The sequence below is a fragment of the Lepus europaeus genome, chromosome 1 (assembly GCF_033115175.1).
Source record: "Lepus europaeus isolate LE1 chromosome 1, mLepTim1.pri, whole genome shotgun sequence".
NCBI lineage: Eukaryota > Metazoa > Chordata > Mammalia > Lagomorpha > Leporidae > Lepus > Lepus europaeus.
Genome location: NC_084827.1, coordinates 115,808,813 through 115,828,412, shown reverse-complemented (window position 1 = coordinate 115,828,412; position 19,600 = coordinate 115,808,813). Strand labels below are relative to the sequence as shown.

General features: G+C 47.6%; 1 protein-coding gene across 2 annotated transcripts in view; it reads right to left on the bottom strand.

Moving 5' to 3' along the window:
* Nucleotides 1-19,600, bottom strand: part of RAPGEF4 (Rap guanine nucleotide exchange factor 4) — a 328,711-nt gene that overhangs the window by 133,400 nt on the left and 175,711 nt on the right. For both annotated transcript variants that reach the window (XM_062187806.1, XM_062187808.1), the window contains one exon: nt 2,209-2,281. In XM_062187806.1, the coding sequence (XP_062043790.1) occupies nt 2,209-2,281 (73 nt within the window). The remainder of the gene's footprint in view (nt 1-2,208; nt 2,282-19,600) is intronic.

Below are 19,600 nucleotides of genomic sequence, written 5' to 3'. Positions count from 1 at the left end.
CAAAAATATTAATCTTAAAGTACATATAAATTTATTAACAATAAACAATACCAAATCACAAAAAATATTTCTATTAAATAACAGTGATTAAAGTGAAGGTGCTCAGTGCACCATTCTTTCTGCTTTCTGTATGCTTGAAACTGTTCATAATAAAAACATAAATAAAAAGTTAGGTGGAAATCAGATGCTGGGTAGACCAAAGCTGTGACACCGAGGGTTCAGTTAGCTGCGCCTGCACCCGGTGGCTGCAGAGAGAATGGGCATAAAAGACCAGGGGCACTGCAAAGGGAGGTGAGGCGGTGGACAGCTGAGGGGTCTCTGCGGGAGGCGGGCAGAGGAGGAGGAACCCAGAGCTGGTTGAGGTTTTTGTGCCTAGTAGAGAAAGAGAACAGCAGAGATGCTGGAAATGGGCCTCCGAGGAGGGTGGCCTGGACTTAGGGGGATCAGGATGTGTTCCCTTATTGAGCTCAGGAGGTTGGGGGGGGGGGCAGCAGGACACCCAGGAAGAAAGAGGCTAGGTTGTCATTTGGAAAGTGAGGCTGCCCTGGAGGAACCCAACAAAGGTGCTGTGTGGGAGGCAGTTTATCAGTTGCTGAGAAGGACGGGAGGGCCAAGGGGAAAGTGAGAAGGAAAGAAAAAGTGTGCAAGACTAGACCCCGGGGTAATATAATATGGGGACTCTGGGCGGATGGGCCACAGCACCATGAGACAGACAAAAATGCACATGGCTGGTGAGCAAGCAAGCCAGGACAACGCAGTGGGTGCCTGGGGACCCACAGAGACTTGAACATGGAAAGACTCAGAGAGACCCAGAGGGAAGGGGTAGCGGGAGCCACGGTTGGATGGTAGAGTGGTTTATTCAAGAAGTGGGGGCAGAGTCGAGACTTTGCGGGGTGCAAGAGTGACTGGGGTGAGGGCTTAATAGCTACCACCATTTGGGTGCCTATTACGCGCCCAGCACTCTTGTGACTTGTTCAGATTCAGCTAAGCCTCACAACAGCCCTCTGAGGAAACAGAGGCATAGGAAGACTAAGTGCCCTGGCCCAGGCCACACGGCTGGGGGACACAGCACAGCTGGGATTTCAAGCCGGACACTCCTAACCAGCCAGCCAGCCCCCGGCTCAGCCAGGGGAGGAGAAAAGCCAAGAATAAAGAGGACAGGACAGAAACACTCATCCCTCCCTCACACTCTCTGTAGGCAGAGGGGGAGAGAAGGCAGAGGAAGGCAGGAAAGGGAGGCAGCTCCCTCAAGCTGCTGGCCAGGCAGGGCAGAGAGCCGCCTGCAGAAAGGGACAGGGCTGGGAGGGAGGGGGGAGTTCCAGGAGCTAGGATGGGCATGAGACAGTGGTGACTCTGAGGCTCTGAGGATGCCTGGGGAGGGAGCACTGCCTGATACTCCCCGGCACTGGGCACCTTGTGCCCTGATGCACACACGAGCTTAAAAAGGGACTCGGACAATGGAGCAACTCCCAGCAGAAGAGGCCTCAGACACCACCCCACGCCGGAACGGACAGACAGACAGACTGAGGACATGGGAGTTCTTTAAATGCACTGGGTGCCCACTAGAAAAGAGCATCAACAGAACAAAGCTTCCTTGAGACTGATCACGGATCAGGGGCGTGGATGATTTATTTTATGTATCTACTACATAATATCACCATGTATCTCTAAGGTGTACAACATGTTGTTTTGATATACAAATCCGTGGTGCGATGATTACTGCAGATCCCTGAGCAAATTAGCTTTCTACCACCCTCCCCGTCACCCTGCACCCTGATATCCACAGGGGCCCCCGCATTTGAAGAGGCCATGATTTAAGAATCTGCCTCCCACTGCTTCTATCCTTGACCAGCTGGGCCAAAACAAGTAAGAGACAGGGCTCTTGGGTATCTAGAAGTGACTGAGACAAAGATGGTTCACAAATCCCATTCCCCAACGCGCACTGAGCAACACTGGATTTCACTATAGGATGAAGGCCTCGTGTTCTGAGGATGATCCAGCTCCAGCTGATAAACCTCCTTCTATTAGCTAAGACCACAAAATAAACACTACCTCAGCTTTGCGAAAATACCCCAGGTATGAGTTTGCCCACAAAAGAGCCTGGACCTCTAGTGTGTCAGGCTGGTGCACGATGGATTTTTTGCCACTTGAAAGCACGCACCACCCCCACAAACCTCTGCATACAAGATGTACACGTTTGTCACTTACTGTCGTTGTTAGAGCCTGTTTCCATAACCCCATAAGGAGGAGCCAGAAGTCCTGCCATATACTGTCGGTATTTCTGAAAGACAAGAGGGAACACTCAGTGCAGAGGTATTTACCTGCGTGGAGCATTGGTTTATTTACATGATGAAAAGCAGAAACGTTGGGCTTCAGGAAGCATCTGAGCCTTGCATTTATAGGAGCCAGTCTTAGAAAGACCCCGTGTTCTAAACCCCTGCCTGGGGGGCGGCTGCGTCTCAGCCGGTTCAGTCATACACTTCTGGCTGGTTGAACCGGGTGGGTTTCTTGGCTGCCTCCACCCCCTGCATTCCCAACCCCCCTGCCCTCCACCCTCTACAAACACACACTCAGATTTTGGTAGAGGGAAAAGGCCCTTGGATTTTGTAGCTGCAGAGAAAAATGTGCTGCCTTCTTAATAGGTGAATGGCACTGAATCAGCTACTTTCAAAGCCAAAAGAAAAAAAGTGTCTCTTTGAAAGGCGCTGATTCGCTTCCATTCAGCCACTTCCTTTTACTCCGTACACCTGCCTGTTACGGGACCTCCAAAGAACTTCCGGTATGTCATTAGATAAAAGAGGTGGGGCTCAGTGTAGGTCTTTTTGGATTCTCCTGAAGTGTATTTCCCTGAGTTCTGGTCCTGGCATGCTCTGAAATGTGGGGTTCGGCAATGGAGATTAGCCCCAGTGGTCTGCAGGGTTTGGGAGGGACCAGGCATGGTGGGCGTCAAGCAATCTGCATCATCCAACTAGAGGGGGCGGCATTGCCTACCCCTAGAGGGCCACTGGGCAGCCCCCTCTCTTCTCAGCAGGGAAGCCGGGCAACTGCGTTTAGTGCATGGTGCCACGTGTATTTGTGGTTTAAATCACAGTGGCACATACATGTTAAATGCCACCAGGAAGGGTCAGCACTCCATCGTGCTTCCACGAGCGTCAGCACAGACTTCGTCTGTGACAAAGGGCAACACAAAGCATCCAGCAACCATCTGGCCCATGAGGAAGATGAGAATGGTGCTTGCGACCTAGCATGGAGGCTTTCTCAAAAGAGCCTTCTTCCAGGCAAGATGTGACTCACTGGTTTTTTTCTTTTAATCTTTCTTTCTTCTCATCCTGCGGCAACTACACGGACACCTGCATGCAAACATTAGAACCACGAATTTCCCTGCTTCTGAGCTGGCTAATTCTGAAACATACCCATGGGACCAACACGTCAGCCTGCCCTCCTGACCTTGCCTTTGATGACTGCCCAGCTCGGAGTCTCTCCTTGCTCACGAGATCATCCCTTATTCATGAGAGGACATTCATTAAGCACATTTCTGGGCACCCTATTGTTCTGCACTTTAAGCGAAAGTGGCTCAGGGAGAACAGATGAGGGCTGGTTATGTTCTAAGAAGGTTTTGTGATGATTATATATCCCCGTAGCCTTCTGTGTTATCCCTGTCACTCCCAGCAACTCCCTAAGAAGCTCCTAAGAGATAATGCATGTAACACGGGTCACTGTCCTTTGCTTAGACGTGTTGTCTCGAATTCCTTCATCTCAGGAAGCTCAATGCCAAGGCCCAGGAAATCCCTGGAAGCAACTGTCTGGTTCTTGAACGCACCGGTCTCCATCTTCCTTCAAACCCCATCACTCGGCCTGCTGCTCTGTCACGGAGCATATCATCATGGCCACCACGGGGGAGAGGGGAAAGCAGAGCAGCCCTTTGGGAACTGAACTGTGTGCGTTAGTGCCTACTGTGCGCCCACAACATCCAGCGCATTGGGCTCAGTGCAGAGAACATGTAGAGCAAGGTCTCTTAGGCTTGAGAGCTATTTTCTGAAACACAAGTCACTATGTCTTGCACGTGATAGGAACCTCATGTTTGTTCAAGTTCTAAATTTTCCAGAAAATGTCAAAGACTTAGAAAAACAGCACACCACTACTCCATATCTAGTTTCAATAATTATTAACTTACAGCCAATGTTACCCCTTCCAAAATTACTTTGAAGCAAATCCCAGATAACCATATCATTTAGTCCATAAATATTTCAGTAGGCATCTTTAAAAGATACATTCTTTTTTTCAAACAAAATCCCAATATCATTATCACAGCTAGAAAAGATAACAGCTCAAAAATATCCAGTTGATATTCAAATTTCTAATTGTTTCATAAATGCCACTGCTGAATCTAATTTTAAAAAAGTAGTTCATTTAATAAGACAACATCAGTTTCGATACAACAGCTTTTAATATTGTAGAGCTTACAAAAATAGGATTGAAATCTTTATCCTTACAACACAAAGACAACCTTTTAATACTTACGGGACAGTTTTTAAAGTTTTATTTTTATTTCTGAGAGATAGAGAAAGAGCATCTCAATTCCTAATTCACTCCCTAAATGCCTGCAACAGCCAGGGCTGGGCCAAGCTGAAGCCAGAATCTCAGAACTCCATGTGGGTCTCCCATACGAGTAGCAAGGACCTGAGTACTTGAGCCATCACCTGTGGCTTCCCAGGGTGCACGTCAGCAGGAAGCTGGATTGGATGCAGAGTGGTGACTCAAACCCAGGCACTCCAGTATGTGAAGGGGGCATCCCAAGCAGTGTCTTAACTGCTGAACCAAATGCCTGTCCCATGATGGAGAACTTTTGAGCAAGCATCAGTAAACCTGAGAAACTGATTTCTTACATAGCATCTGGCAGAATCTACATTATGTTAAAAACAACTGATTGCAATAAGATTGATATCAAAAATTCAGTATTCCTAAATCATTTGCATATTGCTTGACCTTTGGACACCGTTTCATTTCCCAAGAACAAGTTCAAAAGCAGTCTATGAAGCAAAATATCCTATGAAAGAAGCTGAACCTCACTTGTAACAGAGAGGCATGTTAACATAGTGCAGGATCATCTTTTACCTGTCAGAGTTGGCACAGTTTCAATAAGCTTGCTCACGTACTGCTGGTGAGAGTGGCAAAAACAGGGTCTCTCAAATATTGCTTATGGGAGTGTAAAATGAGACAACCTCAGGACAAAGCAATTTGGAAGCATTTATCGGATTTTTAAACATGTATCTCCTTGATTGAGTCAGGCACCTCCCGGAGGGAGCAGATGTGGAGCCTTCTTTTGAATACAAATGCATACACTGCTGCCAGCTTGCAATAGTAAACACAGCAACAATTACAAACAGCAAATAACTCAAATGTCCACAGTAGAGGACACTGGGTTATTTCCCAATAAGTAGGACCAGTTCTTGATAAGGTGGGAATAGTATGCAGGTATGAAAAAGAATAAAGCAGAGTCTGCATAAAAAGAGTCTGCAGAGGTGAGAAGCTGGAGTCAGGAGCCACAACCAGGAATTGAACTCAGGTATATAAATGTGGGACGCAGGCATCTTAACTGCTGGGTCAAGCACCTGCCCTCACAATATATTTTCAAATTTGAAAGAAATAACCCGAATCAGGTGTGTATAGTACGTTATCATTTTGTGAGGATAAAAGAATAGATGTGCACCTGGGAGTGGTGGGGGCAGTGCTGTGGTCTAGCAGGTAAAGCTGCTGCCTGCAACCCTGGCATCCCCTATGGGTGCTGGTTTGAGTCCCAGCTGCTCTGCTTCCAGTCTAGCTCCCTACTGATGTGTCTGGGAAGGCGGCAAGTCCTTGGGCTTCTTAGCCACGTGAGAGACCCAGATGGAGCTGCTGGCTCCTGGCTTCAGCCTGGCCGGGCCCTGGCCTTCGTGGCCATTTGGGGAGTGAACCAGCAGATAGGAGATCCCTCTCTTTAAAAAAAAAAGTAAGAAAAGATGTATGTGTGAACATGCATAAGATTTGTAAATGCTAGACTATCTCTTGACAGATACACAAGAAAGTGGTAACAACCAATGCCCCTGGAAAGCAGAGTTCCTGGGGAACTGAGGGTCAAGACAGAGAGACTTGGTTCTCACTGTGCATCTTTTAGAACTCCTGATTTTTGTGCCATGTGTCACTGTTACTTGTAGGACATCAGAGCAGTTAATGCTCTTCCCTCTTATACATGTATTTTTGAACTTCTATACTAGACTTCATTGGAAGAAAAGGTTCCACTACTAAAGCAATAAGCAAACAAACAAAATGAAAAGCCACACAATCAAAACCATTTAAAAAAAAGGAAAGAATTAAGAAAAATAAAAATGATGTGAGCACTCTGTTCAGCCATCTCAGTTGGTCTCAGCCTTGGAAACTTCCAGCCCAGCAACCAACAAAGGACTGATGAAGTCTCCAAAGATTTCCAGCTCCCAGCCAGTCAAGCCCCGGCCAGCCATTCCAGTCACCTTGCTTGCTCAATGACCCCAACCTGCAGGCAGAGTAAAATGGTTGTCGGTGGATTCCATTAGGTTTGGCGTAATTTGCTATGTAGAGACAACTAGAAGAGAATCTGGCATCTGAAAGCGGGGTGGTATGGTGGCAACACCTATACCGTGGGTTGTTAACTGTGGGACTGAAGGTAGAGGGAGACCCACAGGGCCCAAGGAGACTATTGATGTGGGCTCAAAGGCAAGTGCAAGATGGAACACATGGACCCTTGTCGAGGAAGGGTGGAAAGTTTAGCAAAATCGATGCCCGCAGTAATGTGGAAGATGGAAAATGCAGCTAACGAGCTGAGGCTTTCTCAGGCTAAGGAGATTTCCAGGCAGAATGCCAGGTGGCCTCTGCTTTCTTGTTACATTGGAAGGGTGCAGAGGCAGAAGAGGTGGCAAAGGAGTCATTTAGTTTGAAATCAGAACTTAGGCCGGCGCCGCGGCTCAATAGGCTAATCCTCCGCCTGCGGCGCCGGCACACAGGGTTCTAGTCCCGGTCGGGGTGCCAGATTCTGTCCCGGTTGCCCCTCTTCCAGGCCAGCTCTCTGCTGTGGCCTGGGAGTGCAGTGGAGGATGGCCCAAGTCCTTGGGTCCTGCACCTGCATGAGAGACCAGGAGAAGCAACTGGCTCCTGCCTTCGGATCAGCGCGGTGCGCTGGCTGCAGCGTGCCGGCCGCGGCGGCCATTGGAGGGTGAACCAATGGCAAAGGAAGACCTTTCTCTCTGTCTGTCTCTCTAACTGTCCACTCTGCCTGTCAAAAAAACGAAACAAAAAAACAAAAACCAGAACTTAGAGTAAATATAAATTAGGACCCAGAATGCATAAAGTCCAATACTACAGCTATTTGTCTTCTCCAGTCTCTTCCAGTGAAAGGTTTTCAAAGAAAGACAGGACCTCCTGTCAAAGCAAATACAGAGCACCAGCAGGCAAAGGCAGCCTCAGAGCACAGAGGCTGGGGTTGTGATGGCAAACTGCTTTCCCACAACTTCAGGAAGGCGTAAGGTGCTGGGCCATGGGTTATTATAGATAGGACTTTTAGAGAATCCAGAGGATATTACATCACAGCAACCTCAAAGAGGGCCCAAGGTAGAGAAAGGCAAAGATAGCTGTGGGTGTGGCTTTTGACGGGGTAGATTATAATGAATACATGAGAAACACACCAACATCTGAAACAAATCACACCATCTTGCCTTGACACAGAGACAGTGCATAATAAAAAGAATGCTTTGGATTTCTGAAGTTGTATGAGTAGGAAGCAGGCTGAGAAAGTGACTCAGTGCAACACAGACCATTCCTTATGACAGGGGAAGATGACTGAAAGGTAGAAAGAAAAGCCCAGAAGGCACAGTGGGAGCCACAGAACCCGCCCCCTTCCCACACCAAGGAGTGGTATTGAACCTTACCTAACCAAGCAGCTTCAGAGTTGCCATGCACTGGTGCTGGTGGTCTGCATGCCAATCCCCTTCCCTTATTTGAATGGGAGTGCCTGTCGCAGCTTCCCTATCCCTTCTGCCCATTGTTGTTGGGTGCGGGGCGCATGTAACTTGTCTCGTTTATTCATGGGTGTCAGCTTGAGAAGAAGCAAACTCAGGGAACAGTGCCTGAGAAGTCGCCTCCCCGGTGCCTCATCCACATCTGGACCCGATTCAAATGATGGGTCCTGGACTCTGAGTCCATACCATAACAGGAAAAGACTTGGGAGGTCTCAGGAGAGGAGAAAGTGCACTTTGAATATGGTAGAGGCATAAGCTGTGCCCACACAGTGGACCGAGGCCCTCTGCATTTTCTAAAAGGGACCACAACACTGTCTTGTCCCATTCATTTTCCTAAAATGTGACCCTCTGCTTCATCAAAGGCAAACACCTGCTTCCCCCTGGCCTGGAACATGAACTGATCTTCATGTTCTCTTGTAACCAATAGAATGCAGTGCATACAATGCTAAGTGACTTCTCAGGCTAGATCAGAAGAAACCCTGCAGCTTCCACACTTGCTGTCCTTGGGGTCTGCCATGCTGGGAGGAGCCTACACTCCATGGAGATGGTATGTAGAGGAGTTCTGGTCAACAGTGAAACTGAGCCCTACCTTGGAAGCCTCCCAATGGCGCCAGCTTCCTGGTGCTCAGATTAACTCCAGCCATTCCCATTTCCCCTGCTGAGGTCAAGCCAGCATAGGGCAGAGACAAGCCATCCCTCTTTCAGGGTTCTTGACTCAGAGTAGCTGCACATGTGATAAAATGGTGCTAATCCTGTGCCACTAGATTGGGCATGGCTTGTTAGACAACTAGGGACAGAGGAACAGGTCCCACTCCCCCCCAAGAGTAAATATGAGCAACCTGCAGTTCTGGCTTCTCCGGTAGATAGGCACGGCTGGAAGATCACCTTGGAATACCAGTGAGCCACCTTCAACAGCTACCTGCAGAGTCGGAGGTTCTCGGAGTGGTGTTCTTAGGGTTTAGGAGAGAAACTCCTTGAAGGCTATTAGAGAGGCAATGGGGCATAGGGATGCTAGGTTTGTATATGACAAACACTTAACCAGATGGTGCTATGTCTGTATGGCCTGGAACAGATGTGGGCCAAGGGTTCAGGTTTGGGAACCCAAGCATGGGTCCCTCCTGGTTGAGGGAACGCTGAGGCCATGGGATCATCTCTGTGTCTAGTAGGACTGACGGTGGGGTCAGCCTGCAGAGGTGTTCAGCATCACCCAACAGAGGGCATGTGGCACCTAGCGGTGAGGGATGAAGACAGCAGTGGAGGAAGCATGCAGCCCTCTCTCAGAGTGGCACGTGAAGGTGGGAGTACTGCCCTTTGTGAAAATTCTCCAGAGGTACAGATTTTGGGGAGCCAGATGCTGGGCCACCTTCTCACAGGGCTCCTGGATTTCTAGGGATCACAGACATGGCTGCATCAGTAAACCTGAGTTGTGGAAAAGTTGCTGTCCTTAGAGAAATATAAAAGTCACTTCAAGGCAGAGGGAGGGATGGGGAAAGATCAGACGGCACCACGTTACAGCTGGATGGGAACATGAGTCCTGGTGTTCCCGGGCAGAAGAGTTAAATGCTATATATTGCAGAAATGCTAGAAGAAAAGATTTTCTTTCGTTTTCACTACAAAGAAAAAATGTTTGGGGCGATATATATGCTGATCCTCATTTGAACATTATACCATCTATATATGTATCACAACATCATATAATACCAGATAAATAGGTACAAATCATACATTTTGATTAAAATAAATAAAATATAAAATAGAGCTCTAGGGCAATCCCAAAGTCATAATTACACGGCCTGTGTATATGAGCCAGCATAAACCTGGGGTCAGCAGTTTTTTTTTTTAAAGTGATGCAATAGATTGCCTTTATTTATTTACTTGCTAGAGAAATGGACAAAAAGAACTCCCAATGGCTAATACATTCTCCTAAGCCCACAACAACCAAGACTGCACTGAGGCCAAAGCTGGGAGCCAGGACCTCAATCTAGGTCTCTCCTGTGGGCAGCATAAACCCAACTACCTGAGCCAGGGTCTGCTTTAGCAGGAAATAAATCAACAGCTGAAGCCAGGTGCTCAGATGTGGGATGGGGGTGTCTTCACTGCCAGGAGCCTGAACGTCCACTCTAGCCCAGCGTGTCTTTGTGGCAGTTACTCAACATCACCCCTCACACCTTCCATACCCTAGGTGCTGGGGTGCGCAGTGCCCAGCTGAACTCCTTGCCAGTTTCCTCTTTGAGACCCTGCTGACCTCCCCCTGTAAACCTTTAACTGGCTCCCAACACACTCCAGCCCCTTCACAGCTTCAGTGGCTTCATTCAGTCATTTTGCAAATCCCCGGGTACTTAGGGAAGGGCCATGCCTTTAACTCAAGTGCTCAAACACTGGTGAAGTGCAGAGAAAAATCAATAGGCAGTTGCAGATAAGAGAAGTTCAAATCTGAGCCTTGAGCAGGAGATGGCAAGAGAGGGCTCTAGTGTTGCCCGAACTCGTGCACCTTGGCCTGCAGGACATGGACCTCAGGCAGGACAGCTCCTGAGTTTCTGTTACACAGTGCACGTCCAGAGAAGCTTCCAGCAGGCCCTTTCTGGGCTAGGTGGGGAGCAGGGCAGAGCAGATCACCAGTCTGGATTCATTCTGTCTCGAGGTCTATGGTGTCGGTCTCACTGTCACCAACAAGGCTCCCCTGCCCTGTGTGGGCTGCTCCTGGTTGAAGGACTCCTGAACACGCCACTTCCCAGCCCTCGGGACCTCGGAGGGCAGGTAGGAAACCAGACACTCAAACTCTAACTAACAAGAAAGCCACTAGGGCCTTCGAGATTCTAAAACTCCTTGGCAGGCTTGGTTATATGCTCTCCTGGCTTTGTCACTGATCAGGCGGGCCACTGCAGATAAGTCATTCAAGCCTCCTGGCTTCAGTCCGTTAGCAGGGTGGGTGCTTTGAACCCAAACCAGGGTTCCACTGGAATATGCCCAGGTAACAGCATACTGTGCAAGCATGGCGTCCCACCCCTATGGCAACTGCAGGGTCTTCACTTATATTTGCTTCATAAATTAGAGTTCCAGAGTCATTTCCTTAAAAAATGGCCTTGGCTTCTAAAAAGTAAAGATTTACAAACCACAAGGTTAAATCATCTCTAGACTTCCAGCCAGACAGGAATCACTCAAAGATCTTCATGAAGAATGGACAAAGACCAATTTAGGATCTGCCTTCTGGACTTCATTCTCTATTCAGTAATGAGTTCTATGGTTGTGGTTTGGCCAGGGGACACACTGCTCCACAACTGAGAGATGTGTCAACAAAATGCATGTTAAGATCTTAACTGAGATGCATTGCAGTGCGATGCTGATTCTCTCCAACCGAGGTGTGTGGCCCCCGCAGTGTGGCACCCAGCAGGGCAAAAAGGGGTGAGAGAAGGACAAACAGGAGCTCTTCCTGGAGCTTAAAATTTTATTCTGTGTCAAGTAGTTTAAAGGATTATTTTTATGCTTTTACATTATGGAGTAGAAAGCAACATTTGCATAAATTTTGAAGATTAAAGCATGAGACTTCAAAGAAACTCTGAGCTGGCTGCTGGCTACTTCTAGCTACAAAGGGTCTAGACCCCAGGCATGATGTATTGATTTTCTCTGCATTCAGGAACTTCAGTGGAAAAAACCAAGGACCTCTGATGTTATGGAAAACGTACAGACACTGGAACCCCGCAAGCTGGCGTGCTTTCTGACTCTTCCACATGCCACCTGGGTGAACTTGGGGACACGACATCCCTCAGTCTCCCAGGTGAGGGAATTAGAACCATAGCACCCATCTTTCAGGACCATTGAAAGGATAATGAACAGAACTGATAAAAATGTCCAGCACACATTAGGTGCTGAACAAGGGGTTGCCGATAGTGACGATAATACTGACAATAGTAACAATAAAACCAAGATGTATTCAGCAATCTGTTGTGTATTTGGTATTTCCCCACCAGAGAGTCTTCTGCTCTGGGAAGCAGGTTTCTTACCTTGCAACCTCCCCTTATGGGGACTGTGGATATGCACACACATGAAGAACCCCCACCTCCCACCACAACACACCTACTGTTCTATCTGCTAACCGAGGCTTGGAATCACCAGCATTTGAGTCAATGACTTTGGTGACTAATAGTATAACACATCACCCATCTTATCTTCACCTGGTAGGAGAGCCCAAGGAGAAGGCAACAAGTTTCAGAGAGATGGATAACGGAAGCACAGCAGAGACCAAGTTCAGAACTAACCAACACACAGAAAGCCTTTCAGCCAGAACAAGTTGTTATAAACAGAATCCTTTTAAAAAAAATCTATCCTGTAAAGTTACAATTAGTCAGTTTTTAAAAGCAAGTCGGAGCTTGTGGTTCACAACAGAAGGAAGAGTGAAAGAAACCATCAATGTGTAGGAGGGTGGGCTTCAAAGGAGGGAAGCAGTCTTCAGACTCCGAGGCATTTGACTTGACATCTTTGGGTTTGATTATTGTTTCTAGCCCTTGTCTATGTCCCTGCAGAACAGAGGTCTTTCCACTTTTTACTTGTTGAATTCTTTATTTAGTGAAACATGAAGCCTCTGACTATAAAGTATATTAAAAATGCTACTATAAAAATTTAGAATCAGAGAGAATCATTATATTCTTAGAATTGTATCTGTGAACTACATTAAATCTGGTTTCTTTATATTAATAAAAAATGTAAATACAAAAAGAAGTGCTATCACCTGTACTAATATTTTCTAAGAAGAGGCAAATGCTGACAGCCTCAGGAAGATAAATGCCTGGTCCATCTCTCAACCAATTATTGGCCACATCAAGTCCCCTAAAGCATTCTGGCTGGAATTCCCAGCTTTGTCCCACAAATCCTGAGCTCTGGCCTGGGGTTGCTCCCACCCAGAGCAGGCAGCACCAGTTCCTACTGTGCACAGAAGCTCCCTATGGCCCAGTGTAGCTCAGGAGCTGGATACAACCGTCAGATGGCATCTGCTGGAGGAAGAGACATAACCAAGTCCTGGTGCTCTCTGGAGAGGCAGGTCAGTTTGCAGAGCAACACTCAGCAGATACAGGAAGGTTGGCCTTGTGAACTGGGCCCTCTAAGACGAGAGAAGATAGGGTCCACACTGCCAGCAACAGTCTCCATGGGGAGGCCAGCGCAGCATGCAGCATGTGACTGCTGCTACATTCTTGCCTGGCCATTAGCTGCCCAAGGGTGGGGTGGGGAGACTGAGCTCTGGGCACATGGTTTCCCTGTGATTGTCCCTCGCTTTCCTTCTCCTTCTGGGTGCCCTGCCAGCTCGAGGGAAAGCAGAAGTAGCTCTGTGGTGGTGTAGACCTGATATCCTTTGGCTGTGATAATCAACACTGAAAAACATTAAAGACATGAGGATGACAGACAATCTCGGTGTGGACATGAGGTGGGTGGTGGAGCATGAGCTGAGCACAGGGAGGGATGAATGAGAGGACATGGTGAGCAGTGTGCAGGACTGGGGGGACAGCAGAGGACTGTCCTGGAGATGTGGGATACTGCCCATCATACGACCCATTCATTACATTTCTACTAGGGTCTTCCAACGCAGTAAAGCTGAGCTCATGATCACAAAAAGGGGTGAGTGCCGGTGCAGTGGTTAAGACACTCATAGGACAACATGTCCCATATTGGAGTGCATGGATTTGGTCCAGCTCCACTCTCCATTCCTGCTGATGCACACCCTAGGAGGCAGCGAGTGATGGCTACACTATCTGGCTTCCTGTCACACACATGGGAGACCTGGATTGAGTTTCCAGCTTCCAGCTTTGGCTTGGCCCAGATCTAATTGTTGCAGGCATTTGGGAAATGAAACAATGCATGGAAAATCTCTATTCTCTCTCTCTCTCTCTCTCTCTCTCTCTCTCTCTCTCTCTCTCTCTCTCTTGCTTTCTTTTTACCTTCTAAATAAATGGGGGAAAAATACCCTAATGACAATAGCCAGGTCATCTGTGCTTCCTCAGAAAACATCGTGTTTATGCAGAGTAGCTTGGAAGAGTGGCAGAATGCTTAGGCCCCTTTTCCCTGTTTCTTGGCAAGAGCTCTTTCATAACCTTTGTCTGATGTGAGAATGGAGGTGACACATTGCTCTAAGTGTTAGTGACTTCTTGAACACATACACAGTAGAAAAGACAAAAAGCAAGGCAGCCATAAATGGCAGGCTGCAAACAGAGCTTGGCTGCTTCTCCCTCTAAAGCCACACACACTGTTTATTGCACAGTGGCCTGGGGACTGGGCTGAGTTTCCCTCTAATGCCAAATCATTCTGTCCCCTTGTTTCTTGATCTCTGCGTAACAGGGCACAGAGAACTCCCACGGCCACTTCTTTAGCGATGCTCCATTACATCCTTTGGCCTGATTCTAGGTATTTTTTAGTGGAGGCAATACTCTGCCTGCTAGATCATGGCCACTTCTAATCCACAATCAGCCTGCTGAGAGCAGTGGCCTGGAGTGTGATAATCGCAGCTGTAGCTCTAGCCAGGGAAGTTGTCCAAACCCCAATCACTCAAAGCTCAACTATGATGATGCCACCAAGTCAAATACAAGATCACCTGGACGAAATGCTCTCCATGGGCCCATGAAGGTGCCCAAGGTTCTGACCAACAGATGCCTGGGTCCTCAGGTGCTCGCAAGGGAAGGCAGAGCTATTATCTGTGAGCAGCAGTGGTTTCCCCTAGTCTCATGCAGAGAGAGCCATCACGTTAGCCCTGATGGAATGGCGACCGAATGCACGTCCTTGCAGTCAGCCGTCTGCTCAACAGTGACACAGCGGCACAGTGGAGACCTCGTGGGTCCTGCAGTCTCCTGACGACAGTCACTCACATGGCCACACGGATCCATGTCAGCACAGCAGTACCAGGTGCTAGGAAGGGGAAGAGTACAAGGTTCATTGAAACATGGTCAGGACGGTGGGGGCGGGATTTAGATTGGGGAGTCAGGGATATGACATTGAATCTGAGGCCAAGGAGGTTTGGGGGTAGAGGCAAGGAGAAGGGAGGAAGAGGCTTCCAGGAAGCGAGGGAAGAGGTAGAGTAGGCAGGCACAAAGTAGGGCAGGATGGCTGGAGAGAGAGGATGAGGGACACTGGGAGGTAGGGACAGCAGTGAGGCCTGAGCACGCAGGAAGCCAGACCAGGCAAGGCCTGATTCTGACCATTATCCCAGAAGGATGCTTGGGAAGCATTTTAAGAGGAAAACTGGGACGTGTATTTGGTGCTGGAGTTAAGACAACACTTGGGACACCTGCCTCCCATTAGTAGAGTGCCTGGGCTTGAGTCTCAGCTCTGTTTGGGATTTCAGCTTCCTGCTAATGTGCTCCCTGGGAGGCAGTGGTGATGGTGCAAGTACGTGGGTCCCTGCCACCCGCGTGGGAGACTGGGTTGAGTTCCCGGCTACCAGCTTCAGCTCAGACCCAGCTGTTGAGAGCATATGGGGAGTGAATCAATGGATAGAATCTGAGTTTCTTGAGTTAAAAAAAAAAAAAGTGAAGAAGTGACAAGAATAGGTGAATTTTTTTTAAAAAAGATTTATTTATTTATTTGAAAGAGTTACAGAGAGGCAGAGGCAGAGAGAGAGAGAGAGAGAGAGAGAGCTCTTCCATCCACTGGTTCACTCCCTAAATGGCCATAATGGCTGGAGCTGGGCCAATCCAAAGCCAAGAGCCAGGAGCTTCCTCTGGGTCTTCCCACGTGGGTGCAGGGGCCCAAGGACCTGGGCCATCTTCTACTGCTTTCCCAGGCCATAGCAGAGAGTTGGATGGGAAGTAGAGCAGCCAGGACTTGAACTGCCGCCCATACAGGATGCCGGCACTGCAGATGGCGGCTTTACCCACCACACCACAGCACCGGCCCCAAAGTGAATGTTTTTTTAAAAAGATCTTTGCAGCTGCTGCATAGAAAATGGTTTTGATGGGAAACCAAGAAGGCACTGGGTGCTAAGGCAGGATGTGGGTCCTCAAAGGGGCCTGAAATGGAGAGGGGGAAGGCAGGAGAATGTGGTGGAGGGGCCGGAAGGAGATAAAGACACTCATTGCTATCGGCAGAAGTGAAGAAACAAATCTCCAAACACTTACTGTTAATACACAGCCCGTGATTTCTTGTCAAAGCACACTCAACATATCCGTACTCTTAATATGACTAAATGGTTCAAAGATTTTCAGGGGCTCACTGAGACAAGTGTAATTTAAGTTAATGCACACGCTGCATATTCAAGTGATTAATTAGCCATGAGTTTCTCTTAGGGAAACTCCAATTGAAAGTGAGACACACACATAGTAGGTCAATGCTACTTAATTGCAAGTCATAAAATAATTTGTTCTGGGGCTGTTATTGCATAGTAAGTCCTTATACATCTTATTACATTAAGTCTGAACCCATTATGGTCCATTTAATATATAAATGAGACTATGAATGGTGAAAGAAATAGCCATTGTCTCCTTATCTATGAAAAAAGTTGATATTTGATCTAACCATGGCTGATGGATACTATATGTAGTTATTCCAAATTAAAACTAATACATGAATTCCAGCTGTCACAAAATGAACAGTAATACCAGTAATGCAAACCATAAAAACAAGAAAATTCCAGAACAGTGCTTACATGTTGATAAAACAGAATCAGGATACATAGATCACTCAAAAACCTAAAATACAGGATTATTTCACAGGAAGGACTGTGATCACCTTAGAGCAAGCTACCTTCTTGCTATACAAACGGTGGTACACAGAGGGGTGGGTGGGATGGGGAGCAGGAGGAGACTCAGTAGAGACTCTGGGGTGGGAAGAGTTTGCCAGCCTAAAGGAATACATGAACTTCCCATGTCAGAGACATTCCTCTAGTTTCTGGCCTTGTTCTGAAGACATAGGCGCTCTGCACTTGTCAGTTTACATATGCATAACATCCCTGCCCCTGACCACCCCATCCTATGACCCGCAGTGAGCTACAGGGTGCACAACCTTCTCTGTACTCACCCACGTGGGTCACTAGAATGTGAACCCCACAAGGACAGCGACTTGCACCTTTCGTTCACTGAATGCCCAGAGCATGCTCCTAGCCTTGATAATTCTTCACCTTCGGAAACTTTCTAGTTCAATTCACTCCAAACTCTGGTCACTTTTCCACCTGCACATGTTTGTGCCTACTTTCTCCTTCTCCTCCCCCATCATCATTCCTCCTACTTCCACTCCAAATTTCCATGAACAACCTTGAAACACCCTTGTGAAATAAATACTCAGGGCATATTTCTAGGGAGTCACGGCAATAGGGCATGGTGTGGTTTTGGACGCTGCGGCCCATCAGGGAGCATTGCACCCCTTGAATCCTTTGGCTAGCTTCTTGTTTCCATTCTGTCTCCACTCTAGAATCCAAACTCTGTTTTCTCCGCAGGGTGTGTTCCCACAGGTAGCCCAGGCCCCATACTTTCTAATTCCCTCTCTATCACCATATAACAGATCACGTCCCACTCCTCCCAGCAAGAACATGAGGAAGTACCAGTAATGAAAGCCATGCTTAGGTGTTCTGAAAACTGCATGGAAGAGAACCGTGGGTGTCACATATCCGTGCAAGTGGGGCATGAGGGAAGAGAGGCCTTAGAGGGCCAGGGGCATGCAAGCTTTCTGACCCAGACGAGTGTGAGCTCCCAGCCCAGCCCCGCTCATCTCTGAGGGTGCGAACCAGTCTCAGGAGCTCTCCCACGACCCTGTCTCCCCCTCGCTTGCCCTGGCCAGCCTCTACTCCCACATACTTCCCTTCTTCCCTCCTTTCCACCCATGACAGCTGCTCAAATCCTCCAACACTCTGAGTCCTCTCGTTGCTCCCTGTCTCAGCACCCTGCCTCTGCCGCCACTGTGTCATTCTGTACGGATCAGTGCTTTCCTCCCTGGCTCCTCTGCAGGTTAGCAGAGGGCAGGGGCCACACTCACAGAATAGAGCACGGGGCCTGGCACACAGGAAGCTCTCAGGGACTCCCTGAGCCAATGAAACACTGATCGGATTTCCCAACACCGCCAAGGTCCAGGTTCCTCCATAATAAACCAGAAATATCCCCACGGCACCCGTCATGGATGATGGAAGGACTGGCTAGTAGCCCAAGTGAAGCCCCTCATGACCCAGCACACAATAAATAATTTGCTCCCGCTCCCATTACATCACCATTTCTCTCATCCTAATTCTGCCAAGGGCACATTTCATTCTAATGCTTGCAAGAAAAACCAGCCTAATGCATGAAGATCCATAAACACAAATCTAGTGATTTAGAGATATGATGAAAGAAGCTATTTGAGATCATATGATGTCCATGGTCAAACGTTTCTGTGATGTTTGTTTGTTCTTTGTGAATAAGCATCTGGCTTGAAGAGAGAGGACAGGGGAAGTATGATGATCAGTTGATGCTGATAAAAACAAAGCCTAAATTTAGCTCTTTGAGATCTATGAGTACTAATCAATTTTGTGGTTTAAAAGAAGTACAGAGAGAAAGAGCAGCTAGATTGTTCTTTTAGAATTAGTGCCCAAATGCATACACTGAGTCAAAATTTGGTTTTAAGAGATCCATGTATGATTCCAGTTTTATTTGTCAAAATGAGATATCATTTCAAAAATTTAATTGCAAGGCAAACAGATACACAAGCCCCACCTCTTGGAAATTTCCTTTGATCTCACTGATGCTTTACCTAATTGCTGTTCATATGTTATAATTTCATGGACTTCGAAGAGTATTTTTTTTTTTTTTTTTTTGCGGGTAGGGGAGGAACTTGGCAAAAGCTGGTATATGCTGTTTCCCTGATGTTGTCAAAAGAAGAAAAGAACTTTAAACTTTTAAATAAGAACTTTAATCTTTGACAATTGAAAAATAATAGCATGAAATGATGGTGTTTGAATCTGGTTAGTGTTCAAGGGAAGCAGGTTAACTGACCCTGATGACTGTCCTACAGTTATGTAGAAAACGTCCTTCAAGTATTTAGAAAGAAAACATGCCCTTGAGTATTTAGAGGTGAGGTGGTACTCATACATGACTCAGCAAAACGTAACAGCAAATAGTCACCAACTGCGCAATCTGGGCCGGAGCATAGGGAAGTTTTTGGTACTACTCCTGAAACTTTGCTGGGGACATTTAAAATTCACTTTTAAAAAAATTTTTTTTATTTATTTTTTTTTGACAGGCAGAGTGGACAGTGAGAGAGAGACAGAGAGAAAGGTCTTCCTTTGCCGTTGGTTCACCCCTCAATGGCTGCCGCGGCCGGCGCACCACGCTGATCCAAAGTCAGGAGCCAGTTGCTTCTCCTGGTCTCCCATGCAGGTGCAGGGCCCAAGCACTTGGGCCATCCTCCACTGCACTCCCGGGCCACAGCAGAGAGCTGGACTGGAAGAGGAACAACCGGGACAGAATCCGGCACCCAGACCAGGACTAGAACCCGGTGTGCCAGCACCCCAGGTGGAGGATTAGCCTATTGAGCCATGGTGCTGGCTGGAGACATCTAAAATTCAAAGCCAAGAAGGATGAAAAGGCAGAATCGAAGTTTTAAGTGATAGCTCTGAATGCAGTTATTTCTGT